The following is a 27,047-nucleotide window of genomic DNA, read 5'->3' as shown; positions in this document are numbered from 1 at the left end:
CCCGCGGAGCTACTCATGAAACGAACACTCAAAACTCGGCTGTCCCTCATTCATCCAGTCCTGTCCGACATTGTTGAGGGCAAGCGCCAGTCCCAAAATGAGTACAATGACTGAAATTCAAGGGGGAGATGTATAGAAATTGATGACCCCGTATTTGTTCTCAATCACGCTTTGGGGCCCAAATGGCTTGAGGGTACTGTAATAGACAAAGAGGGGAATAGGGTCATAGTGGTTAAACTTAACAATGGACAGATATGCCGCAAGCATCTGGACCAAGTAAAGAAATGGTTCAGCATGGACACTGAGGAACCTGAGGAAGACCATGAGATGGTGCTCACACCACCGCCAGTGAACGAGCAACAAGAACATTCAGCAGCATGCACAGTCCCTGCGGTCAGCCCGGACAGGCCGGAATCACCACAGGGGACAGAGACGCAGGCCAAGGCTCAACAACCAGAGCCCCAACTGCGGCGCTCCACGAGAGAGCGCAGACCACCCGAGAGACTTAACCTGTGATCCCAATAAGATGTTGCAGGGGAGGTGATGTCATGTATGCAACCTTTATGTAACACCACTGCAATACTGTATATACGTAAGAAATGCACACCTTGACCACAGGGGGTGAACTTGTGGGAGACACTCCTCACCTGGTCATCCAGGTATATAAATGGAGGTCCCACGCAGGATCAGCACTTCTTGGTCCTGTGAATAAAGGTACAGGTCACAGAGTGACCTTGTCCATAGAATGTGCCTCGTGTGGGTTTGTGGTATTGTGTAAGGACTTTACAAGAAATAAGATGGATCACGGGGCGGGGGGTGGGGGGGAGAGACTGGGGTAGAGAGAGAGAGTGGGAGAAGAGAGAGTGTTGGGAGAGAGAGTGTGGGGGGAGAGAGAGTGGGAGAGAGAGACTGGGAGACTGGGAGGAGGCAGAGAGAGAGAGAGGACGGGGAGAGGGAATTGGAGGGGAGAGAGGTGGTGAGGGTCCCTGCCTCTACCACCCTTTCAGGCAGTGAGTTCCAGACCCCCACCCCCACCCTCTGGGTGAAGAAATTTCCCCTCAAATCCCCTCTAACCCTCCCCCCAATTACTTTAAATCTATGTCCCCTGGTTGTTGACCCCTCTGCGAAGGGAAACAGGTCCTTCCTATCCACTTTGTCCAGACCCCTCGTAATTTTATACACCTCAATCAGGTCTCCCCTCAGCCTCTTCTGTTCCAAAGAAAACAGACCCAGCCTATCCAATCTTTCCTCATAGCCAAAATTCTCCTGGTAAATCTCCTCTGCACCCTCTCCAGTGCAATCACATCTTTCCTGCAATGTGGTGACCAGAACTACATGCAGTACTCCAGCTGTGGCCTAACCCGTGTTTTATACAGTTCAAGCATAACCTCCCTGCTCTTGTATTCTATGCCTCGACTAATAAAGGCAAGCATTCCGTTTGCCTTCTTAACCACCTTATCTACCTGGCCCGCTACCTTCAGGGATCTGTGGACAAGCACTCCAAGGTCCCTCTGTTCCTCTACACTTCTCAGTGTCCTACCATTTAATGTGTATTCCCTTGCCTTGTTAGACCTCCCCAAATGCATTACCTCACACTTCTCCGGATTGAATTCCATTTGCCACTGTTCTGCCCACCTGACCAGTCCATCGATATCTTCCTGCAGTCTACAGCTTTCTTCTTCATTATCGCACAGCTTATTTTAGTATCATCTTCAAATTTCTTAATCATACCCTCAACATTTAAGTCCAAGCCATTGATATATACTACAAAAAGCAAGGGACCCAGTACTGAGCCCTGGCGGAACCCTACTGGATACAGCCTTCCAGTTACAAAAACACCCATCAACCATTACCCTTTGCTTCTGAGCCAATTTTGGATCCAACTTGCCACTTTGCCCTGGATCCCATGGGATATTACTTTCGTGACCAGTCTACCAAGTGGCACCTGATCAAAACCTTTGCTAAAATCCATTTACACTACATCATATATTGGGGAATATAAATCAAGAAATAATGGAGGCTTGTAATAAAGGAATGGCAATAATCATGGGCGATTTTAACCTTCATATTAATTTGACAAAGCAAATTGGCCAGGGTAGCCTTGAGGAAGAGTTCATAGAGTGTATCTGTGATAGTTTCCTTCAACAGTACGTTGCGGAACCAACCAGGGAGCAGGCTATCTTAGATCTGGTCCTGTGTAATGTGATAGGATTAATAAACAATCTCCCAGTAAAGGATCCTCGAGGAATGAGTGACATAACATGGTTGAATTTCAAATTCAGTTGGAGGGTGAGAAAGTTGGATCTCAAACCAGGGTCCTAAGCTTAAATAAAGGAGACTACAAAGTTATGAAGGCAGAGTTGGCTAAAGTGGACTGGGAAAATAGATTAAAGTATGGGAGGGTTGATGAGCAGTGGCAGACATTTAAGGAGATATTTCATAACTTGCAACAAAAATATATCCCAATGAGAAGGAAAGACTGTAAGGGAAGGGATAACCATCCGTGGCCAACTAAGGAAATAAGGGAGGGTATCAAATTGAAAACAGGGGCATACAAAGTGGCCAAGACTAGTGGGAGGCCAGAGGATTGGGAAACGTTTAAAAGCCAGCAAAGAACGACTAAACTAGCATGAAATATAAAAATATAAAAACAGATAGTAAGAGTTTCTACAGGTAAATAAAAAGGAAAAGAGTGGCTAAAGTAAATGTTGGAGGATGAGACTGGGGAATAACGGGGAACAGGGAAATGGCAGAGACTTTGAACAAATATTTTGTATTGGTCTTCACGGCAGAAGACACTAAAAACAGCCCAATAATAATAATAATAATAATGGATAATCCAGGGGCTATAGGGAGCGAGGGACTTAATACAATCACTGTCACTAATGAAGTGGTACTGGGTAAAATAATGGGACTAAAGGTGGACAAGTCCCCTGGACCTGGTGCCTTACACCCCAGGGTCTGAAGAGAAGTGGCTGCAGAGATAGTGGACCATTGGCTGTAATCTCCCTGGACTGTGGGGCGGTCCCAGCGGACTGTAAATGTAACTACAGGAAACTACAGAGCGACCTCCACAGGGCCCTGAGCGGCCTGTCCGGCACCGAGTGTCTGCTTCTGGCCCATCCGTGGCTTGTGGGCACCGGCACCGGGAGTGAGAACACCGGGCACCGGGAGAGGACCGGGAGAGGATCGGGAGTGAGCACCGGGAGAGAGAGGACCGGGAGAGAGAGCACCGGGAGTGAGAGGATCGGGAGTGAGCACCGGGTGACACCGGCCCGGGGGCAGTGAGAGAGCGGCGCAGTGAGCGGCGGGAGGCCGAGGCCGGAGCAGCCTGTGAGGCGGGGGCGGGGGCGGGGGCCGGGGCCGGGGCCGCCATGGCCGCACTGCCTGAGCTGGAGGCCCGGGTCCGGGCTCTGGAAGCCGAGCTGGCGGCGCTGAGAGGCTCCGGGGAGCGGCCCCGCATCGGCCGCATGAGCGCGGAGGTGACTGACGGCAACCCGTACAGGTGGGCCCGGGGCCCGGGGGGAGGGCCCGGGGGGGGAGAGGGGAGAGGGGGAGGGGAGAGGGCCCGGGGGGGGGAAGGGGAGAGGGCCTGGGGGGGGGGGAGAGAGGGCCGGGGGGGGGGGAGAGGGGAGAGGGCCCGGGGGGGGGGGGGGGGGAGAGGGGGAGGGGAGAGGGCCTGGGGGGAGAGAGGAGAGAGGAGAGGGCCCGGGGGTGCAGCACACACTCACTGACCCGGGGAGACACCCCGGGGCGGGGGAGGGCGCCAGTTCCTGCAGCGACCCACAACCTCCCAAACTTGCTGCAATATTTAATACACATTCTTGGATTTCTATAGCGCCTTTCACCACCACCGGGTGTCTCAAAGCGCTTTACAGCCAATGAAGTACATTTTGAAGTGCAGTCACTGTTGTAATGTGGGAAATGCGGCAGCCAATTTGCGCACAGCAAGCTCCCACAAACAGCAATGTGATAATGACCAGATAATCTGTTTTAGTGATGTTGATTGAGGGATAAATATTGGCCCCAGGACACCGGGGAGAACTCCCCTACTCTTCTTCAAAATAGTGCCATGGGATCTGTTACATCCACCCGAGAGAGCAGACGGATCTTTGGCCTCCTCCAAAAGACAGCACCTCCAACAGTGCGGGGCTCCCTCAGTACTGCCCCTCCGACAGTGCGGCGCTCCCTCAGTACTGCCCCTCCGACAGTGCGGCACTCCCTCAGTACTGCCCCTCCGACAGTGCGGCGCTCCCTCAGTACTGCCCCTCCGACAGTGCAGCACTCCCTCAGTACTGCGAACATAAAAATAGGAGCAAGAGTCAGCCATTCGGCCCCTCGAGCCTGCTCTGCCATTCAATAAGATCATGGCTGATCTGATCCTGGCTTCAACTCCACTTCCCTGCCCGCTCCCCATAACCCTTGACTCCCTTATCGTTCAAAAATCTGTCTATCTCCACCATAAAAGGTTACTGCACAAGATAAAAGATCACTGGGTTGGGGGTAATATATTAGCATGGATAGAGGATTGGCTAACTAACAGAAAAGAGAGAATCCGGATAAATGGTTCATTCTTGGGTTGGCAATCAGTAATAGTGGGGTGCCACAGGGATCAGTGCTGGGACCCCAACTATTTACAATCTATATTAACGACTTGGAAGAAGGGACTGAGTGTAACGTAGCCAAGTTTGATCCGATACAAAGATGGGAGGAAAAGCAATGTGCGAGGAGGACACAAAAAATCTGCAAAAGGACATAGACAGGCTCAGTGAGTGGGCAAAAATTTGGCAGATGGAGTATAATGGTGGAAAGTGTGAGGTCATGCACTTTGGCAGAAAAAAAATCAAAGAGCAAGTTATTATTTAAATGGAGAAAGATTGCAACGTGCTGCAGTACAGCGGGACCTGGGGGTACTTGTGCGTGAAACACAAAAGGTTAGTATGCAGATATAGCAAGTGATCAGGAAGGCCAATGGTATCTTGGCCTTTATTGCAAAGGGGATGGAGTATAAAAGCAGGGAAGTCTTGCTACAGTCATACAGGATATTGGTGAGGCCACACCTGGAATACTGCGTACATATTTACGAAAGGATATACTTGCTTTGGAGGCAGTTCAGAGAAGGTTCACAAGGTTGATTCCGGAGATGAGGGGGTTGACTTATGAGGAAAGGTTGAGGAGGTTGGGCCTCTACTCATTGGAATTCAGAAGAATGAGAGGTAATCTTATCGAAACGTATAAGATTATGAGGGGGCTTGACAAGGTGGATGCAGAGAGGATGTTCCCACTGATAGGGGAGACTAGAACTAGGGGGCATGGTCTTAGAATAAGGGGCCGCCCATTTAAAACTGAGATGAGGAGGGATTTCTTCTCAGAGGGATGTAAGTCTGTGGAATTCGCTGCCTCAGAGAGCTGTGGAAGCTGGGACATTGAATATATTTAAGACAGAAATAGACCGTTTCTCAAACAATAAGGGGTTATGGAGAGCAGGCAGGGAAGTGGAGCTGAGTCCATGATTGGATCAGCCATGATCGTAGTAAATGGCGGAGCAGGCTCGAGGGGCCGTATGGCCTATTCCTGCTCCTATTTCTTATGATATTAAATATATTCACTGACCCAGCCTCCACAGCTCTCTGGGGCAGAGAATTCCACAGATTTACAACCCTGAGAGAGAAGAATTTTTTCCTCATTTCTGTTTTAAATGGGCGACCCCTTATTCTGAAACTATGTCCTCTAGTTCTAGATTCCCCCCACGGGGTGAAACATCCCCCCTGCATCTACCCTGTCAACCCCCCTCAGAATCTTTTCAATAAGATCACCTCTCATTCTTCGAAACTCCAATGAGTACAGGCCTAACCTGCTCAACCTTTCTTCATATGACAACCCTTTCATCTCAGTAGCCAATCTCGTGAACCTTTTCTGAACTGCCTCCAATGCAAGTATATCCTTCCTTAAATACGGAGACCAAAACTGCACACAATATTCCAGGTGTGGCCTCACTAATACCCTATGCAGTTGTAGCAGGACTTCTCTGCTTTTATACTCTATCCCCCTTGCAATAAACATAGAAACAGAGAAACATAGAAAATAGGTGCAGGAGCAGGCCATTCGGCCCTTCTAGCCTGCACCGCCATTCAATGAGTTCATGGCTGAACATGCAACTTCAGTATCCCACTCCTGCTTTCTCGCCATACCCCTTGATCCTCCTAGTAGTAAGGACTTCATCTAACTCCTTTTTGAATATATTTAGTGAATTGGCCTCAACAACTTTCTGTGGTAGAGAATTCCACAGGTTCACCACTCTCTGGGTGAAGAAGTTTCTCCTCATCTCGGTCCTAAATGGCTGACCCCTTATCCTTAGACTGTGACCCCTGGTTCTGGACTTCCCCAACATTGGGAACATTCTTCCTGCATCTAACCTGTCTTAAACCCGTCAGAATTTTAAACGTTTCTATGAGGTCCCCTCTCATTCTTCTGAACTCCAGTGAATACAAGCCCAGTTGATCCAGTCTTTCTTGATAGGTCAGTCCCACCATCCCGGGAATCAGTCTGGTGAACCTTCGCTACACTCCCTCAATAGCAAGAATGTCCTTCCTCAAGTTAGGAGACCAAAACTGTACACAATACTCCAGGTGTGGCCTCACCAAGGCCCTGTACAACTGTAGCAACACCTCCCTGCCCCTGTACTCAAATCCCCTCGCTATGAAGGCCACCATGCCATTTGCTTTCTTAACTGCCTGCTGTACCTGCATGCCAACCTTCAATGACTGATGTACCATGACACCCAGGTCTCTTTGCACCTCCCCTTTTCCTAATCTGTCACCATTCAGATAATAGTCTGTCTCTCTGTTTTTACCACCAAAGCGGATAACCTCACATTTATCCACATTATATTTCATCTGCCATGCATTTGCCCGCTCGCCTAACCTATCCAAGTCACTATGCAGCCTCATAGCATCCTCCTCGCAGCTCACACTGCCACCCAACTTAGTGTCATCCGCAAATTTGGGGATACTACATTTAATCCCCTCGTCTAAATCATTAATGTACAGTGTAAACAGCTGGGGCCCCAGCACAGAACCTTGCGGTACCCCACTAGTCACTGCCTGCCATTCTGAAAAGTACCCATTTATTCCTACTCTTTGCTTCCTGTCTGACAACCAGTTCTCAATCCATGTCAGCATACAATCCCCAATCCCATGTGCTTTAACATTGCACATTAATCTCTTATGTGGGACCTTGTCGAAAGCCTTCTGAAAGTCCAAATACACCACATCAACTGGTTCTCCCTTGTCCACTCTACTGGAAATATCCTCAAAAAATTCCAGAAGATTTGTCAAGCATGATTTCCCTTTCACAAATCCATGCTGACTTGGACCTATCATGTCACCTCTTTCCAAATGTGCTGCTATGACATCCTTAATAATTGATTCCATCATTTTACCCACTACTGAGGTCAGGCTGACCGGTCTATAATTCCCTGTTTTCTCTCTCCCTCCTTTTTTTAAAAAGTGGGGTTACATTGGCTACCCTCCACTCCATAGGAACTGATCCAGAGTCTATGGAATGTTGGAAAATGACTGTCAATGCATCCGCTATTTCCAAGGCCACCTCCTTAAGTACTCTGGGATGTAGTCCATCAGGTCCTGGGGATTTATCGGCCTTCAATCCCATCAATTTCCCCAACACAATTTCCCGACTAATAAGGATTTCCCTCAGTTCCTCCTCCTTACTAGACCCTCTGACCCCTTTTATATCCAGTGTCCTCCTTAGTGAATACCAAACCAAAGTACTTGTTCAATTGGTCTGCAATTTCTTTGTTCCCCGTTATAACTTCCCCTGATTCTGACTGCAGGGGACCTACGTTTGTCTTTACTAACCTTTTTCTCTTTACATATCTATGGAAACTTTTGCAATCCGTCTTAATGTTCCCTGCAAGCTTCTTCTCGTACTCCATTTTCCCTGCCCGAATCAAACCCTTTGTCCTCCTCTGCTGAGTTCTAAATTTCTCCCAGTCCCCGGGTTCGCTGCTATTTATGGCCAATTTGTATGTCACTTCCTTGGCTTTAATACTATCCCTGATTTCCCTAGATAGCCACGGTTGAGCCACCTTCCCTTTTTTATTTTTACGCCAGACAGGGATGTACAATTGTTGTAGTTCATCCATGCGGTCTCTAAATGTCTGCCATTGCCCATCCACAGTCAACCCCTTAAGTATCATTCGCCAATCTATCCTAGCCAATTCACTCCTCATACCTTCAAAGTTACGCTTCTTTAAGTTCTGGACCATGGCCTCTGAATTAACTGTTTCATTCTCCATCCTCATGTAGAATTCCACCATATTATGGTCACTCTTCCCCAAGGGGCCTCGCACAACGGTATTGCTAATTAATCCTCTCTCATTACACAACACCCAGTCTAAGATGGCCTCCCCTCTAGTTGGTTCCTCGACATATTGGTCTAGAAAACCATCCCTTATGCACTCCAGGAAATCCTCCTCCACCGTATTGCTTCCAGTTTGGTTAGCCCAATCTATGTGCATATTAAAGTCACCCATTATAACTGCTGCACCTTTATTGCATGCACCCCTAATTTCCTGTTTGATGCCCTCCCAGTAACGTTTTTTGCCCTTTGGTGTTCTGCAGCTCTACCCATATAAATTCCACATCATCCAAACTAATGTCCTTCCTAACTATTGCATTAATCTCCTCCTTAACAAGCAATGCTACCCCACCTCCTTTTCCTTTTATTCTATCCTTCCTGAATGTTGAATACCCCTGGATGTTGAGTTCCCAGCCCTGATCATCCTGGAGCCACGTCTCTGTAATCCCAATCACATCATATTTGTTAACATCTATTTGCACAGTTAATTCATCCACCTTATTGCGGATACTCCTTGCATTAAGACACAAAGCCTACAGGCTTGTTTTTTTAACACCCTTTGTCCTTTTAGAATTTTGCTGTACAGTGGCCCTTTTTGTTCTTTGCCTTGGGTTTCTCTGCCCTCCACTTTTCCTCATCTCCTTTCTGTCTTTTGCTTTTGTCTCCTTTTTGTTTCCCTCTGTCTCCCTGTATTGGTTCCCATCCCCCTGCCATATTAGTTTAACTCCTCCCCAACAGCATTAGCAAACACTCCCCCTAGGACATTGGTTCCGGTCCTGCCCAGGTGCAGACCGTCCGGTTTGTACTGGTCCCACCTCCCCCAGAACCGGTCCCAATGCCCCAGGAATTTGAATCCCTCCCTGTTGCACCACTGCTCAAGCCACGTATTCATCTGCGCTATCCTGCGATTCCTACTCTGACTAGCACGTGGCACTGGTAGCAATCCCGAGATTACTACTTTTGAGGTCCTACTTTTTAATTTAGCTCCTAGCTCCTTAAATTCGTTTTGTAGGACCTCATCCCTTTTTTTACCTATGTCGTTGGCCAACATTGCATTTGCCTTTCTGATTACTTGCTGTACCTGCATACTAACTTTTTGTGTTTTATGCACAAGGACCCCCAATTTGCTCCCTATTTAAATAATTTGCTTTATTTTTCCTACCAAAGTGGATAACCTCACATTTTCTCACATTGTATTCCATCTGCCAAATGTTTGCCCCCTCACTGAGCCTAATCTATATCCCTTTGTAGATTCCTTATGTCCTCCTCACAATTTGCTTTCTCATCCATCTTTGTATCATCGAAGATCATCCACAAGACTCTGGGAGGATAGATACACCGACGTCAGCGTCCTCGACCAGGCCAACATCCCCATCGTTGAAGCACTGACCACACTCGACCAGCTCCACTGGTCAGGCCACATTGTCTGCATGCCCGACACAAGACTCCCAAAGCAAGCGCTCTACTCTGAACTCCTACACAAGCCCCAGGTGGGCAGAGGAAACGTTACAAGGACACCCTCAAAGCCTCCCTGATAAAGTGTAACATCCCCACTGACACCTGGGAATCCTGGCCAAAGATCGCCCTAAGTGGAGGAAGAGCATCCGGGAGGGCACTGAGCACCTCGAGTCCCATCGCCGAGAGCATGCAGAAAGCAAGCGCAGGCAGCGGAAGGAGCGTGCGGCAAACCAGTCCCACCCTCCCTTTTCCCTCAACCACTGTCTGTCCCACCTGTGACAGAGACTGTAATTCCCGTATTGGACTGTTCAGTCACCGGAGAACTCACTTTTAGAGTAGAAGCAAGTCTTCCTCGATTCCGAGGGACTGCCTATGATGATGATCATCAGCAAATTTAGCTACATTACACTCTGTCCCTTCATCTAAATCATTAATCTAGATGGTAAAGTGTTGAGGCCCCAGCACTGGTGAGTTCTGTAACGGCTGCACTGTGGGATTGTACGGGTCTGCGTGACCACGTTCAGGCACGTGTTTGAAGGGCCCCGTGGCGCTCTGATCACATGACGGGAGGATGACACTGGGTGGCCGTGCCTGGGAGAGGAATCGGCTTGACCGTCAGGGAGTGCTCACTGCAACGCGAGCCGGCACGGACACGATGGGCTGAATGGCTGCCTCCTGTGCTGTGAGACGCTGTGATTGTGTATCACCCCTTGCAGCTAAAATTGGAGCGTTCTGACAAACTGACTTTAAAAAGATTCAGGGATTTTTCAGGACACCAGATCAAATATATCGTTTCTCTGATCCAAAGTTAGTGACGCCACAATCATAAGAGTGTCTCCAAACCCGGAAAGGCTTTCTGGCTCAATAAGCCCATTTCTCTCTAATATCTCTCAGCCCATCCTCTCACTCTAGCCCTCGGTCCCTTCGTAAACACATCCAATTGCCTCTTGATCCCATTTAGTGGCCATCCCTGATATTTTAACCCACAACACCTTTATCTTCCTTGCTTATTCATTCCCTGTTCTTGTAACGCTTTGTTGGTAACTGATATTGCCTGGCATGTTAGTTCTTCGCCATAGTGAGTGAGGACAAAACAATTCTGACGTCGGGCAGTTACATTGGGGATGCTCCAGGCCCCTCTTACTCTGTAATTTGATTAACCGGCGATTGTACACGGTATCTCTCTCTAACTTGTTCAACAATTGTTTCCATTTGATCTAGTCGGCTGATGGCTCTGAAACGAATGGGAATTGTTGCAGATTATGAGGTGAGCTGAGTTTATATTAAAAACCAGTAACTGTGCTTCTTTTAGACAAGCTGGCCGTTCAGAATGAGACTGAAGTATATTTTCTCGTTTTTTTTGGAAACAGAAAATCCGGGACTTTACAGTGGCTGTTGTGGGTGTCGGTGGGGTCGGGAGTGTGACGGCAGAGATGCTAACCAGATGTGGCATTGGTAAGGTAATGCCAAACTTCCAGTTCCTTTTATAGATCTCTCGACCGAATAAACAATAAGATGGCAAAACCATTCTGCACAAATTATTGGTCACTTTTAAATGTGCCGCAATAAATCTCACCTGTGCATGTTAGGCATGAGATTTTATGTTTTCATATTTCATGGTCATTATATCACTTTTTTAAGCCTTTGAACATTTGTTTGGAGATTAATTTGAGTATGAATGTTCTAAACCAGCGCAATACAATAATCCCAGCATTACAACAACAAATCGTATTTATATAGCACCTTTAACGTAGTAAAATGTCCCAAGGTGCTTCACAGAAGCGTTATCTGACACTGAGCCACATAACCAGATATTGGGGCAGGTGACTAAAAGCTTGGTCAAAAGGTAGGTTTTAAGGAGCATCTTAAAGGAGGAGAGAGAGGTTTAGGGAAATAATTCCTGCGCCTAGGGGCCAGGCAGCTGAAGTCTGGAACCTTCACCACATTTAAAAAGTATCTGGATGTGCACTTGAAGTGCCGTAACCTACAGGGCTACGGACCGAGAGCTGGAATGTGGGATTAGGCTGGGTAGCTCTTGTCGGCCGGCGCGGACACGATGGGCCGAAATGGCCTCCTTCTGTGCTGCAAGTTTCGAAGATTGTATGATGTTCAGTCTAAACAGAATACATTATGAAGACCCCACTCAAAATGCTGACAACTCGCTCGAGACTGCACCACCCCTGAGTTACGCGAGCTGGGCACCCATTTATATTCCATGGCTCCTCCTAATGCTTGATGTCGTGGAGTTATTGACTAATGCTGATTCAGTACTGCTGGTACTATTGGTGAAGCCCAGTGCTGTACACAGAGCCCGAGCTGCTCCTTGACTGCTGACTAATTGCAATGTTGCATTACCTTGCTGAAGCTGAGACGTCGATAATAATGGTGCTTGGATAGTGGGTTTAAATAATAACAAGTAAATTCAATTATTGGTTAACTTAAGCCGTTGGTTGGACAGTCAGAGTGAATTTCTGTTTTTCTTTCTAACTTTAAGCTGTTGCTGTTCGATTACGACAAAGTGGAGCTGGCCAATATGAACAGACTGTTCTTTCAGCCTCACCAAGCTGGACTGAGCAAAGTGGAGGCAGCAAAGTACACACTGAGGTAAAGCCACTCATCGTTCCCATCATCACAATCCCCTCTGGGCTGGGAATCCAGAGCTGAATGTACGCTATTCATCTACAAAAAGTGTGTGTTATGTTGGCCCAGAATTTGCGGGGGATCACAATCATGAACAAACTGCATTCACTGTAATTACCTCCGTAACCTGCCGCAACTTCGGGGTCTGGTGCGTGTGCAGCCTAAGGGGAAATCCTGAGGTTGTGGTCTGTCAGTCACTGCTCCTGCTCCGGCATGGGGTGCACTGTTACCACCCGTCCCCTGACACTGGCCACAGCCTGTCCTCCTTCCCCCTCCCCCCACACGGGCCGCCCTGTGTCCTCTCCTCCTCCCCCCTCCCCCCTTGATGCGGACCGCGCTGTATCTCCCCCCCCCCCCCCCACAGAGTCGGCAATCAGTGAAATCTCTCATCAGGAAAACTGATGAAACCTTCAGCTCATACCGCTGTTAAATTCTTCACTAAACGTTAGACCCGAAGGTATTCGGTGTAACTGGGATTTTAACAGCGTATTGACTGCTAAACAAAGGTTATGGCCCTGAAAACTCATTTTAATTTTGTACAATGTCAAATTCATCCATTTTAATAACAATTAAGATTTTTAAGAAACTTAAAAATATATATATATATTTTAAGTTTTTCCGTCTGTATTTCAGGTTTGCCTTCTCCCCGTGTGAGAGCCCCAATCATTGTTTTACTCCCTAACATTTTTAAAAAGCTAGAATCCAAGGAGCTTACCCACTTCTTGGTCTGTGAGAATTCTGCATCGTGATTGGCTGCTTAGACAACCTGTTGACGTCACAGTAGCTTGCGTTAGGGATTCCCCATTAACTTGTGTTCATTTGAATTACTCATGGGAAAACCCAAACGTCTGGCCACAGAGATGGCGAGATCATTGCGGGAAGCTTACTCCGGGGCCAATGGCGAGTGCCTTTGCTTTACCACTGACCGCAAATTCCGGGCCAATTTGCATCTGTTCCGTTAATGTGAGAATGGAAACGCTGCGTTGAGGGTAAAAGATGGACCCCCTGCTGGCTCCATTGCCAACTACAGCACCTGGTGTGTCAAGCCACACAAGGCAACAAGGCCCCAAGTCCGATTTCCCCCGGGGGTGCCGAGTCGGTCACGCTGTCAATGTTTGGGGAAATTCGGTGCAGCATAAGTGTGTGAGACACGCTCACACACACATTTCCTCAATTGGATTTACACTTCCAGCAGGGCACCGGCAGCATTCATCGCAATACCTCCTGACGGAGCGTCCACACCTGGAATGTTAACGTCTGGATTCTCCCCAAATGCTGTCTGAGTGCTTGAATGTTTCCGCCATTTTATTGCATATTGTTTGAAAGAGCTTTTTCATATTCTGTAGAAAAGGGAAGGCTGAGGGATAACCTGATCGAGGTCTTTAGATAATGAAGGGGTTTGGTAGGGTAGATCATCATCATCACAGGCGGTCCCTCGAACGAGGATGACTTGCTTCCACGGGAGTGCACAGATGCCTCAATGAAGGACCCGATGTTCCAGTCCAATTGAGAGGGTGGAAGATACCTGTGGGTGGATTGTTTTAACGTGGGGTGACCGTTGCACACCAGCCACCACACGGGCTTGACAGAGCGAGGTCTTGGTCCAGGGGCGAGGGTTAACCAGGACGACTGGAGACCTGCTCTGCTGCACGGACCCAGTGCACACACATATCGCAGTGTGGGCTGGTCCGTGCTGCCCCTGGGCCCTCGCCTCTTCTGGGCCCCGTACCCTCATTCGCCGCACCTTCGCCATGATGTTCCAGGACTCGACGCTCCAGCTCTGTTTATAGCCCCGACCTGCGGTGGTCTCTCACAGGTCAAGGGGGCCTGTAGTGGTAGGGTAGATATAGAGATGATGATTCCACTTGTGGGGGAATCCCAAAACTAGGGGTCATAAATATAAGATCGTCACTAATAAATTCAATGTAGAATTCATGGAAACATAGAAAATAGGTACAGGAGTAGGCCATTCGGCCCTTCGAGCCTGCACCGCCATTCAATAAGATCATGGCTGATCATTCACCTCAGTGCCCCTTTCCTGCTTTCTCTCCATACTCCTTGATCCCTTTAGCCGTAAGGGCCACATCTAACTCCCTCTTGAATATATTCAATGAACTGGCATCAACAACTCTCTACGGTAGAGAATTCCACAGGTTAACAACTCTCTGGGTGAAGAAGTTTCTCCTCATCTCGGTCCTAAATGGCTTACCCCTTATTCTTAGACTGTGACCCCTGGTTCTGGACTTCCCGAACATTGGGAACATTCTTCCTGCATCTAACCTGTCCAGTCCCATCAGAATTTTATATGTTTCTATGAGATCCCCTCTCATCCTTCTAAACTCCAGTGAATACAAGCCCAGTCGATCCAGTCTCTCCTCCATATGTCAGTCCTGCCATCCCAGGAATCAGTCTGGTAAACCTTCGCTACACTCCCTCAATAGCAAGAATGTCCTTCCTCAGATTAGGAGACCAAAACTGAACACAATATTCCAGGTGAGGCCTCACCAAGGCTTGCCTTTTTAACACACTTTGCCCCTTTAGAATTTTGCTCTAATGTGGCCCTTTTTGATTTTTGTTCTTTGCCTTGGGTTTCTCTGCCCTCCACTTTTACTCATCCCCGTTCTGTCTTTTGCTTTTGTTTCCCTCTGTCTCCCTGCATTGGTTCCCATCCCCCTGCCATATTAGTTTTAACTCCTCCCCAACAGCACTAGCAAACACTCCCCCTAGGACATTGGTTCCGGTCCTGCCCAGGTGCAGACCGTCCGGTTTGTACTGGTCCCACCTCCCCCAAAACCGGTTCCAATGTCCCAGGAATTTGAATCCCTCCTTGCTGCACCACTGCTCAAGCCACGTATTCATCTGCACTATCCTGCGATTCCTACTCTTGACTATCACGTGGCACTAGTAGCAATCCCGAGATTACTACTTTTGAGGTCCTACTTTCTAATTTAGCTCCTAGTTCCCTAAATTAGTCTCGTAGGACCTCATCCCTTTTTTTACCTATATTGTTGGTACCTATATGCACCACGACAACTGGCTGTTCACCCTCCCTCTTCAACAAGTCCTGCACCTGCTCCGAGACATCCTTGACCCTTACACCAGGGGGACAACATACCATCCTGGAGTCTCGGTTGCGGCCGCAGAAACTCCTATATATTCCCCTTACAATCGAATCCCCTATCACTATCGCTCTCCCACTCTTTTTCCTGCCCTCCTGTGCAGCAGAGCCAGCCACGGTGCCATGAACTTGGCTGCTGCTGCCCTCCCCTGATGAGTCATCCCCCTCAACAGTACCCAAAGCAGTGTATCTTTTTGCAGGGGGATGACCGCAGGGTACCCCTGCATTACCTTCATTCTACTGCTCTTCCTGTTGGTCACCCATTCCCTGTCTGTCTCTGTAACCTTCATCTGCGGTAATTCACTAAACGTGCTATTCATGGCATCCTCAGCATCACGGATGCTCCATAGTAAATCCACCCACAGCTCCAGTGCCGCAATGCGGTCTGTCAGGTGCTGCAGGTGGATGCACTTCCTGCACATGTCGTTGTCAGGGACACTGGAAGCATCCCGGACTTCCCACATCGCACTGGAGGAGCATAACACGTGTCCGTGCTCTCCTGCCATGACTTAACCCTTAGATTAACTTAATTTGGCAGCAACAATGCTAAAAGGTTACTTACTGATAAAGAAAAGAAAAAGAAAAACTACTTGCCAATCACTTACCCCCTTGGCTGTGACGTCACCCTTCGATTTCTTTCCACTTCTTTTTGCCTCCCTGCTGCAGCTGCACCTGCTCCGCCTCCCCGACGTCCCGCTCCGCCTCCCCGACGTCCCGCTCCGCCTCCCCGACGTCCTGCTGGCTCCCGACGTCCCGCTGGCTCCCGACGTCCCGCTGGCTCCCGACGTCCCGCTGGCTCCCGACGTCCCGCTGGCTCCCGACGTCCCGCTGGCTCCCGACGTCCCGCTGGCTCCCGACGTCCCGCTGGCTCCCGACACTGTTCCCTGACTGTTGGGCCTTTCCAGGAGAAATTTCTTCACCCAGAGAGGTGAGAATGTGGAACTCGCTGCCACAGGGAGGGGTAGGCGAAAAGCAGAGATGTATTTAAGGGGAAGCTGGATAAACACACACAGGAGAAAGGAATTGAAGGATATGGCGACAGAGTTAGATGGAGGGGTAGGAGGAGGCTCGTGTAGAGCATGGACCGAGTGGCTTGTTCCTCTGATGTAGACTTTATTCTGTCTAAAGAACAGAGCTGTGAAAGTCTTGTACAATCTGTAGCCACTGTTTATTATCAACCTGATCCTTAACTCTGCCACAGGCGAGTACTTCTGGCAGAATGTAAGCAGTGGTGTTAGTTATAACGGTGCTGAAGCAGTTATTTTACAGCCGATACAGAGCTGAATATGAATAATCTCCACCTTGTATTTACAGGAACATTAACCCCGACGTTCAGTTTGAAATTCACAACTACAATATCACAACAATGGAAAACTTCCAGCATTTCATGGACCGAGTCAGGTCAGATTTACCATTCGCAGCCATTCCCCAGATTTACCCTGTACCCCCACTCCCCAGATGTACCCTGTACCCCCACTCCCCAGATGTACCCTGTACCCCCACTCCCCAGATGTACCCTGTACCCCCCCCCTCATGCACAGCCGGCCCCAGCTCAGAGGGAGACCATTGGGCCCACTGAGCCTGTGCCGGCTCTGTAAGAAAGTGACCCAATCGGCTCCCCCGCTCTGACCCCACAGCCCTGCAAATGTATTTATTCGAGGGATGTGGGACTGAGTCACTGGTAGGCCAGACCGGGTATGGGTGGCTGTTTCAATAACTGAAGGATGTTCATGAACCAGGGTTTTTTTTTTGCGATAATCCGGCAACTTCCATGGTCTGTTTCTACTGCCAACCAATAAATAACCAGATTTTTAAAAATTCGATGCAGAACTTGCCGCGGTGGCATTTGAGCTGACGATCGCTGGACTGCTGATCCATCCAGTACCTGCTAGTCCCACTCATATTGTAGCTGGTAATGATACAGCTGTTGTGGGCTGCAGCCGCCCCCTAACGCTGTTATTCCTCATTCTCACTGGATGCATTCACGCTGAGTGGGCCTGCCCACTTGTCTGGGCCAGCAGAGCTGATTTATGGCTACTGAGCTGCACATCCACTCGAGCATTGCAGAAGGAATGGCAGCAAAGGCAGATGTTCTTCTGTTCGAGTGCTGCGCAAACTGACCGAGAGCAGGAGAAAGGTTTTGCCCCGAGGGGTGGGGCGGAGGGGGCCCCGAGGGGTGGGGCGGAGGGGGCCCCGAGGGGTGCGCGAGGGGGCCGCGAGGGGGCCCCGAGGGGTGGGGCGGAGGGGGCCCCGAGGGGTGGGGCGGAGGGGGCCCCGAGGGGTGGGCGAGGGAGCCCCGAGGGGTGGGGCGGAGGGGGCCCCGAGGGGTGGGGCGGAGGGGGCCCCGAGGGGTCGGCGAGGGAGCCCCGAGGGGTGGGCGAGGGGGCCCCGAGGGGTGGGGCGGAGGGGGCCCCGAGGGGTGGGGCGGAGGGGGCCCCGAGGGGTGGGCGAGGGAGCCCCGAGGGGTGGGGCGGAGGGGGCCCCGAGGGGTGCGCGAGGGGGCCGCGAGGGAGCCCCGAGGGGTGCGCGAGGGAGCCCAGAGGGGTGCGCGAGGGAGCCCAGAGGGTGTGTGAGGCTGCACTGCTGGAGTGCGTGAGTGAATGAAGCAGAGCCCGTGACCAATGTTCCCGTTGAGCTGCACAGTTGCAATGCGGTATGGAGCTCCTGTGCAGACTACTCACCAGCTTGTCGATCAGAATAACCGCCCATGCACCAATATCTGAACGGCCCACCCCAAACACAACTACAGGGAGCACTGACCATGATAACATTGAAGAAGGTTAGTGAGATGGATGAAAGAGATAATTGGAACAGAGCGGGTAATGGGATTAGGAGCACTGCTCATGTGGAGGATAAACACCAACACAGACTGGGCCAAGGAGCCTGTGTGTCCATATTGGATAAACCAGGCGAGACCCACACACCTGGGCCTTTGGGCAGTATTGTAGAACCACTTCACGAATCAAATCACCAGCTCACTATTGGGAAATTGGGCCGGTTTTGGCTTCACTTCACCGTTTGGTTGGGTTAACCCTAACCACCCCCAGAGTGTGGGTTTCCCATTCCACGCCTGCTGCTAACATTAATCCTAAATGAGTGCCAGAAATAACTCCCTCCCGGGAAACCCTTCCTCTTCCAAACTACCCAGCTGAAAGTTCACAATTCTGAACTTTGCACCGGGACATATTCAGCTTTTGGATCCTTTAATTTTCTAACCATTTCAACAACAACTGTAGCGCATTTAATGTTAGAAATGTCCCAAGGCACTTAAAACGTTCCCTGGATTTTTGCCGAGAGTTTTCCCGTTGCTTCCTGTTCACGCTCTGCAGCGATTCCCCCTTTATACTGTGCCTCTTTCTGGTGAGAGTAGGCGTGTCTCCAGCTCTTCTCTGCCGAAGGATTAACTCGGTGCTGTGATTTAATTTTCATTAGGAGCGGTGGATTGGAGGAAGGAAAACCGGTGAACCTCGTTCTCAGCTGTGTGGACAACTTTGAAGCTCGCATGGCGGTTAACACAGTGAGTTGACGTTAAACTGTTTCAAAGATTCACAGAACCTGGTGAACTTAGAGACTTTAAGAACAAAATGTTCCTATCAAACAAAGTGAATGATTTGTTGTGGAATTGAGCGTGATGTTTCCTGGTCTGTTTGCAGGCCTGCAATGAGCTGTCGCAGGTGTGGATGGAGTCAGGGGTCAGTGAAAATGCAGTGTCGGGACATATCCAGCTCCTCATTCCAGGAGAAACTGCCTGCTTTGCGGTATGTCCGGTGCTGGTCTGTTAACGTTGTTACAAATAAATCTTTACCGGGTAAAATAGTTTCACAACTTCGGGCATGGAGTTGTGTTTCGCTGAGGACTGGGGAGATTTTGATGCTGATTGCTTTACCAAGATGTATGGCCCATGTTGAGAGAGATTTATATTGAAACTCCGATATATAATAAACACAATCAGAGACTCAAATGTCAACGCTTCTTCCTGGAAACTTTAAACTGATTTGTTCAATCTGAAGGGTCTCCGTGTGATGCCATGTGTATTGCTATCATCATCATAGGCAGTCCCTCGGAATCGAGGAAGACTTGCTCCCACTCTAAAAGTGAGTTCTCAGGTGACTGAACAGTTCAATACGGGAACTACAGTCTCTGTCACAGGTGGGACAGACAGTGGTTGAGGGAAAGGGTGGGACTGATTTGCCGCACGCTCCTTCCGCTGCCTGCGCTTGGTTTCTGCATGCTCTCGGCGATGAGACTCGAGGTGCTCAGTGCCCTCCCGGATGCACTTCCTCCACTTAGGGCGGTCTTTGGCCAGGGACTCCCAGGTGTCGGTGGGGATGTTGCACTTTATCAAGACTTTATTGCAATTATCTAACGGTAAATGCCAACAAAACGTAGCTTTAAAATGTTGTTGTGTAATACAGCCCCACAATCCCCCGAGATCTCTGCTCTCCTCCAATTCTGACCACTTCAGCCTCCTTGATTTCAATTGCTCCACCATTGGTGGCCGTGCCTTCAGCTATCTGGGCGTAAGCTCTGGAATTCCCTCCCTAAACTTCTGCGCCTCGCCACTGCTGGAGTGCAACGTACCTGCCCAGCCGCCACACCGGGGGTCTCCCAGGCCCCAGGAAGGGTCGAGGAGAAGGACACTAAGTCATTCTGAGGGAGCATTTCGAAGTGAATTGATCACCTCTGGAGATTCTGGGGCCCTTTTCCTGACCCTTGGCAGGATTCACACCAGCTCTCGGATGATGCGAGATACACCGAGGCCTTAAAGGGACTGAATGGGCGGAATTTCCTGGGGAAATGCAAGAACTTGTGGTGCCGTGACCGAGGGGAATGGGCAGGATGTTTGTGCAGGGCCTCACCAACGTTGCAAATGGGGTGCAGGGATGGTGTAGAGGGGTTGCGCCCCAAGTTCCCATCGTCTCGGTGGTAATCACCTTTTCTGCCTCTACGGCCGTTGGAATGTCCGGATCTTTGATTCTGATCTCAGGACCATGAATCTTAATGAATGAACTGCACGCGTTGCGTTTTTCCACGGTGAGCCTTATTAATTGCAGTTATGGGCGATGGGTGGTGTTGGTCGTGTTTAACGGATCACCGTGGGTTTAAAGCTGGCGTTCCACCCACTGGCGATCTGGAAGATGTGTGAAATGCTGTGTTGTTTGTTGTGTTGCAGTGTGCGCCCCCACTCGTGGTCGCTGCCAACATTGATGAAAAGACACTGAAGCGGGAAGGAGTGTGCGCGGCCAGCCTGCCCACAACCATGGGCATAGTCGCCGGACTTCTGGTACAAAATGTGCTGAAGTAAGTGAGTAAATAATGGAATTGTGTGTGACAAGGGCAGTGTTACACAGTCGGCCTGGGTCCCAGATGTCTTGTGGTCCTCACAAGGAAATGCCCCAAACTTTTAACGTCCCGGCCAACAAACTGGCTAACAATAAAGTAAAGCAGATTGAACATCGTTTTATGCCTGGCTGTTTAATGAGTAACTCCGTGTTTTGTTTTTCCAAGGTATCTCTTGGGCTTCGGTTCTGTGAGTTATTACTTGGGCTACAATGCACTGCAAGACTTCTTTCCCACAATGGTTATGAAACCAAATCCGAATTGCAATGATGGAAGCTGCAGACACCAACAGGAAGAGTATAAGGTGGCCCTTCTGTTTAATCAGCCCCTGCCCGGGTAACTCTTCCAACCTTTCTTTAAATAAGGTGTGCCGTATTGACAGGCTGTGGTACCACTCCACATCCATACACGCACGTCCCTTCGCTATTTATTTCCTTTTGGTTTCCCTGGGCCTCAGACATCACGTGTTTACGAACTCCTGACCCCTCCACGTTGTTCTGAGCCAAACTTTAGAAGACCCGTGAAAGTGGCCAATGGCAGACTGTCCTTCAATGCTTCTCCCCTGACTGCTGTTAAAACAAAGAGAATAAATCTTCCATCCCAATAATTAGAAACAAAGAAATTAGGTGCAGGAGTAGGCCATTCGACCCTTCGAGCCTGCACCACCATTCAATGAGATCATGGCTGATCATTCCCTCAGTACCCCTTTCCTGCTTTCTCTCCATACACCTTGATCCCTTTAGCCGTAAAGGCCATATCTAACTCCCTCTTGAATATATCCAATGAAGTGGCCTCAACAACTCTCTGCGGCAGGGAATTCCACAGGTTAACAACTCTTTGAGTGAAGAAGGTTTTCCTCATCTCGGTCCTAAATGGCCTACCCCTTATCCTTAGACTGTGTCCCCTGGTTCTGGACTTCCCCAACATCGGGAATATTCTTCCCGCATCTAACCTGTCCAGTCCCATCAGAATCTTATACGTTTCTATGAGATCCCCTCTCATCCCTCTAAACTCCAATGTATAAAGGCCCAGTTGATCCAGTCTCTCCTCATATGTCAGTCCAGCCATCCCTGGAATCAGTCTGGTGAACCTTCGCTGCACTCCCTCAATAGCAAGAACGTCCTTCCTCAGATTAGGAGACCAAAACTGAACACAATATTCCAGGTGAGGCCTCACCAAGGCCCTGTACAACTGCAGTAAGACCTCCCTGCTCCTATACTCAAATCCTCTCGCTATGAAGGGCGACATTCCCTTTGCCTTGTTTTGTTGCACTCACCAAGTTGCGGAATATCAGCGTTGGGGAATGGTGCACTTTCTGTTACTTGGCACCCGGACCCCACAGTCCGGTATAACAGGGCGAGAGACAGCATAACGTTCTCTCTGCTCGGCCCCTCCCTCCTCTGTGGCAGCATTCATCCCCCTCCCACACCAGCTACTCGGAGTGAGATTGCTAACTCTGCCCACTGGGAGCCGGAGTGAGATCTCTCACCGCCGAGACACTCACCCCACCCCTCTGGGTGTTGAGCCCCAGTACCAGAGGTGAAAAGGAAAGTTTACCCCCGCCCCCCCCCAAAATAACTGATGTAGGTTTAGCACTTTCGAGAAGGTGACTAACTGATTTGTGTCTCTCGGACAGAAAACAACAGCGACACGCCCGAAGGAACAACCGGCCGAGGAGGAGGAGGAACAGATTGTGCATGAAAACAACGACTGGGGTAAGTTCAGTTTGAATGTGGCTTATTTTACTGATGTAAACATTTCATTTCATTCTCAAGTGTTCACGACAGCAAGTGGAGCCCAGGCACTTCCCCTGGGAGGGGGTGAAGAGGTATGTGATCTCTGGTGTGTCTCCCCTCTGGGCTGCAGAATGTTGTGCTGCAGATGGCCCGCGGATGGATGTAACTGATGGGGGGGGGGGGGGGCACAGGAAAGTGGGATGTTGGAACTGCACTGGACCCGAGAGTGTCAGAGATGCAGTAAATCACAGCGGCTCTGGCCTTGGCTTTTCCAATCCCTTCCCTCGACACAAACCTCAACTCACCCTGCGCCCCCCCCCCCCCCGCTGTGCCCCACTCCGCCCCGCTCTCCCCCCCCGCTGTGCCCCGCTGACCCCCCCACTCCACCCCGCTCTCCCCGCTGACCCGCCCCCCCGCTGTGCCCCCCCCCCCCCCCCGCTGTGCCCCGCTCTCCCTCTCCCCCCCCCCCCCCCCGCTGTGCCCCACTCCGCCCCGCTCTCCCCCACTCCGCCCCGCTCTCCCCCCCCGCTGTGCCCCGCTGACCCCCCCACTCCACCCCGCTCTCCCCCCCGCCCCCCGCTGACCCCCCCACTCCACCCCGCTGACCCGCCCCCCCGCTGTGCCCCGCTCTCCCTCTCCCTCGCTGTGCCCCGCTCTCCCTCTCCCTCTTCCCCCCCCCCCCCCGCTGACCCACTCCGCCCAGCTCCCCCCGATGACCCCGCTCCCTGAAGCCATATTAATGACACTTATACATCAGTACATGCTCATGGCCCTGGTTCCCCATCACCGAGGTACTGAATACAAAATCCCAGCCACATTTACAGGTCCATCCATGGGCTCGCCCACCCGACCTCTGCAGCAACTCCCACTGTGTGTCCTCTCTCTGATGACGGAGCCATTGTGGTTCTGCATTCTGGGATTTCCTTAATTTGCTGCATCTTCCCCCACCTTTAAAAGCCACCCACCCAATCTGTGTCCCCGTAATCTCTCCAAGTTCCTGATCAATGTATTACTAACGTCATTTGTGATGTCTCTTGTGGCGTTTATATCAGAATAAGTTGTGAGGGTGTTGACCCATGAAGACCACTATCTTCACCTTGGGGAGGACAGTGCCGTGGATTACACATCCGTCTCTTCCCCATCTCGCCTTCCTTTTCCCCCGTCTCACTCGCGCTCTCTCTCTCTCTCTCTCTCTCTCTCTCTCTCTCTCTCTCTCTCTCTCCCTCCCTCCCTCCCTCCCTCCCCCCCCCCCCCGGCTCCCCCTCAGTAACTCACTCCATGGATCGCGCTGGCTGTTGTACAGATCGGGGTAACTGTGTTGTGCTTCTTACTTTGAGCAGGAATTGAGCTGGTGTCCGAGATCTCAGAGCAGGAATTGAGGGCGGCTTCAGGCCCTGTGTTTGACCTTCCGGAGGGAATCACAGTCGCTTATACTGTGCCTGACAAAGTACGTTCCATTGTTAATACTGTCATGACACGACGTGGCATCTTTACACTGTAAATAACGTTAGATAAATGTGTACGTACCGTATACATAGGATCAAAGAAAATGATCCTCGAAATAAAACTCTGGGACAACATTGAAAGAATTTTAACAGCTCAGCAATGTAGATGTTGTTTGAACAAGCTGTAGTTTATTTCCATTTCCTTTCCCTTCCCGTATGCCCACCCCCCCTGGCCAGGGGCCTTTGGGTGTGAGGTTGGACTGGGTACCTGTTTTCGGGCTCCTGCCCCTTGCTGTTCTGCAGCCAGCTACTGAGAAGTATCTGGATTATCTCGGCTCTCCTGACCTCACTTTGCTTTCGCTGTTTGTGTGTCTACCTTATAACCAGGAGGAGGAGGCCGAGACCATCGGCAACACGGTGCCCGAGACACAGCAGAGTCTGGAGGATTTGATGGCTGCCATGAAACGCCTTTAATAGTTTCACCGTCGATCGAGGTTACTGATGTGATGCAAGTGATTAGACCTTTTAACACACAGGCCTTGCCAGCTGACTCGTGCTATTAACTGTTGTTAAATATAGTAAATATAATTAAAGCACCCTAGGTGTAAACCCGAGAGTCGTTTATCCTCGAGGACCATGATACATTGTCAACTCTTTGCATTCCTGCGATGTTGGTGTAAATGTACGAATGTATTTAATTAAACCATGCAAGCTGAAGCGATGCTGTGATCTGCAGATGTTTAAAATCCTTGAAAGTTCGTACCTTTAATGTAAATAGAGCTATAATATCGTGGAACCGCGATTATCCACACTCAGACTCTGTGGGAGTCGGGAGATAGACAAGACTCCGTTAGTTAATGAGCAGTTTAATTCCCTGTACCTCGAGGTTGTGGGTCCAGTGGAAGAAGTATTTGATGTCTGGATATTGGAACCTGGCAGAATTCACTGTCCTCGCAGCTCTCAGCTTTAGCTTTGGGCCAGGACACCAGCAGATATGGCCGTTCCGATCCAGGATTGGGCTGATGGAAAATGTTATTTTTAAAAAGGGGAAAAAACCAGTGATTGCTACCCACACTTGATAAGAACTTGATCGAGTAATCCGAATACATCAGTCGGAAGTTAAAAAACACATGGTTGGACTGTGTATGGGGACTCTGCCAAGTTCCAATATTGGGGCAATCCACTTTGATCAGGAAGGGAGATGCTGAACAGCAAAGTCATCGAGATTAAAGGGATTTGTTTTCTCAAGTCTCGTGCTCGATAGAATTGTCGGGGTAAATATGTTGATGAAGTGAACACAATGAGCGAATCTCCCAGGACATGTCTGTTTTGGCTAGTGCCCTTTGGTGAGGCCTTATTTTTAGTGTAGTGACCTATAACTTCGAAGTGTAGATAATGGTTAGTCTGATCTATACAGTTTCTGGTACATTTATCCAGTTCGAAGAAAGAGCATAAGAACATAAGAATTAGGAACAGGAGTAGGCCATCTAGCCCCTCGAGCCTGCTCCGCCATTCAACAAGATCATGGCTGATCTGGCCGTGGACTCAGCTCCACTTACCCGCCCGCTCCCCTTAACCCTTAATTCCCTTATTGGTTAAAAATCTATCTATTTGTGATTTGAATACATTCAATGAGCTAGCCTCAACTGCTTCCTTGGGCAGAGAATTCCACAGATTCACAACTCTCTGGGAGAAGAAATTCCTTCTCAACTCGGTTTTAAATTGGCTCCCCGGTATTTTGAGGCTGTGCCCCCTAGTTCTAGTCTCCCCGACCAGTGGAAACAACCTCTCCGCCTCTATCTTGTCTATCCCTTTTATTATTTTAAATGTTTCTATGAGATCATCCCAACGAGTAAAGACCCAGTCTGCTCAATCTATCATCATAAGGTAACCCCCTCATCTCCGGAATCAGCCTAGTGAATCGTCTCTGTACCCCCTCCAAAGCTGGTATATCCTTCCTTAAGTAAGATGACCAAAACTGCACGCAGTACTCCAGGTGCGGCCTCACCAATACCCTGAACAGTTGCAGCAGGACCTCCCTGCTTTTGTACTCCATCCCTCTCGCAATGAAGGCCAACATTCCATTCACCTTCCTGATTACCTGCTGCACCTGCAAACTTAAACTTTTTGGGATTCATGCACAAGGACCCCCAGGTCCCTCTGCACCGCAGCATGTTGTAATTTCTCCACATTCAAATAATATTCCCTTTTACTGTTTTTTTTCCCCAAGGTGGATGACCTCACACTTTCCGACATTGTTTTCCGACATTGTATTCCATCTGCCAAACCTTAGCCCATTCGCTTAACCTATCTAAATCTCTTTGCAGCCTCTCTGTGTCCTCTACACAACCCACTTTCCCACTAATCTTTGTGTCATCTGCAAATTTTGTTACACTACACTCTGTCCCCTCTTCCAGGTCATCTATGTATATTGTAAACAGTTGTGGTCCCAGCACCGATCCCTGTGGCACACCACTAACCACTGATTTCCAACCCGAAAAGGACCCATTTATCCCGACTCTCTGCTTTCTGTTAGCCAGCCAATTCTCGATCCATGCTAATACATTTCCTCTGACTCCACGTACCTTTATCTTCTGCAGTAACCTTTTGTGTGGCACCTTATCGAATGCCTTTTGGAAATCTAAATACACCACATTCATCGGTACACCTCTATCCACCATGCTCGTTATATCCTCAAAGAATTCCAGTAAATTAGTTACACATGATTTCCCCTTCATGAATCCATGTTGCGTCTGCTTGATTGTACTATTCCTATCTAGATGTCCCGCTATTTCTTCCTTAATGATAGCTTCAAGCATTTTCCCCACTACAGATGTTAAACTAACCGGCCTATAGTTACCTGCCTTTTGTCTGCCCCCTTTTTTAAACAGAGGTGTTACATTAGCTGCTTTCCAATCCGCTGGTACCTCC

General features: G+C 49.6%; 1 protein-coding gene across 4 annotated transcripts; it reads left to right on the top strand.

The window, feature by feature from the left end:
* The first annotated feature begins 2,907 nt into the window (after positions 1–2,907).
* uba5 (ubiquitin-like modifier activating enzyme 5) lies at positions 2,908–24,837 on the top strand. Of its 4 annotated transcripts, none has more exons than XM_070880292.1 (12): positions 2,908–3,505; positions 11,059–11,104; positions 11,208–11,297; positions 12,332–12,441; positions 16,910–16,996; positions 19,028–19,112; positions 19,249–19,353; positions 20,769–20,896; positions 21,104–21,239; positions 22,572–22,650; positions 24,012–24,118; positions 24,504–24,837. In XM_070880292.1, exons 1-12 carry the CDS (start codon positions 3,375–3,377, stop codon positions 24,588–24,590), a joined length of 1,191 nt encoding a protein of 396 aa, XP_070736393.1. In that variant the 5' UTR covers positions 2,908–3,374; the 3' UTR covers positions 24,591–24,837. The 4 variants fall into 4 exon arrangements, with proteins under 4 accessions (XP_070736393.1, XP_070736395.1, XP_070736394.1 ...); XM_070880294.1 differs by having other exon boundaries at positions 2,910–3,253; XM_070880293.1 differs by having other exon boundaries at positions 3,434–3,482.
* The last annotated feature ends 2,210 nt before the right edge of the window (positions 24,838–27,047 follow it).

Source organism: Pristiophorus japonicus, chromosome 5 (assembly GCF_044704955.1).
Source record: "Pristiophorus japonicus isolate sPriJap1 chromosome 5, sPriJap1.hap1, whole genome shotgun sequence".
NCBI classification, from domain to species: Eukaryota; Metazoa; Chordata; class Chondrichthyes; family Pristiophoridae; genus Pristiophorus; species Pristiophorus japonicus.
The sequence above is the reverse complement of the archived record's forward strand: the minus strand, read 5'-3'. Positions and strand labels throughout refer to the sequence as shown.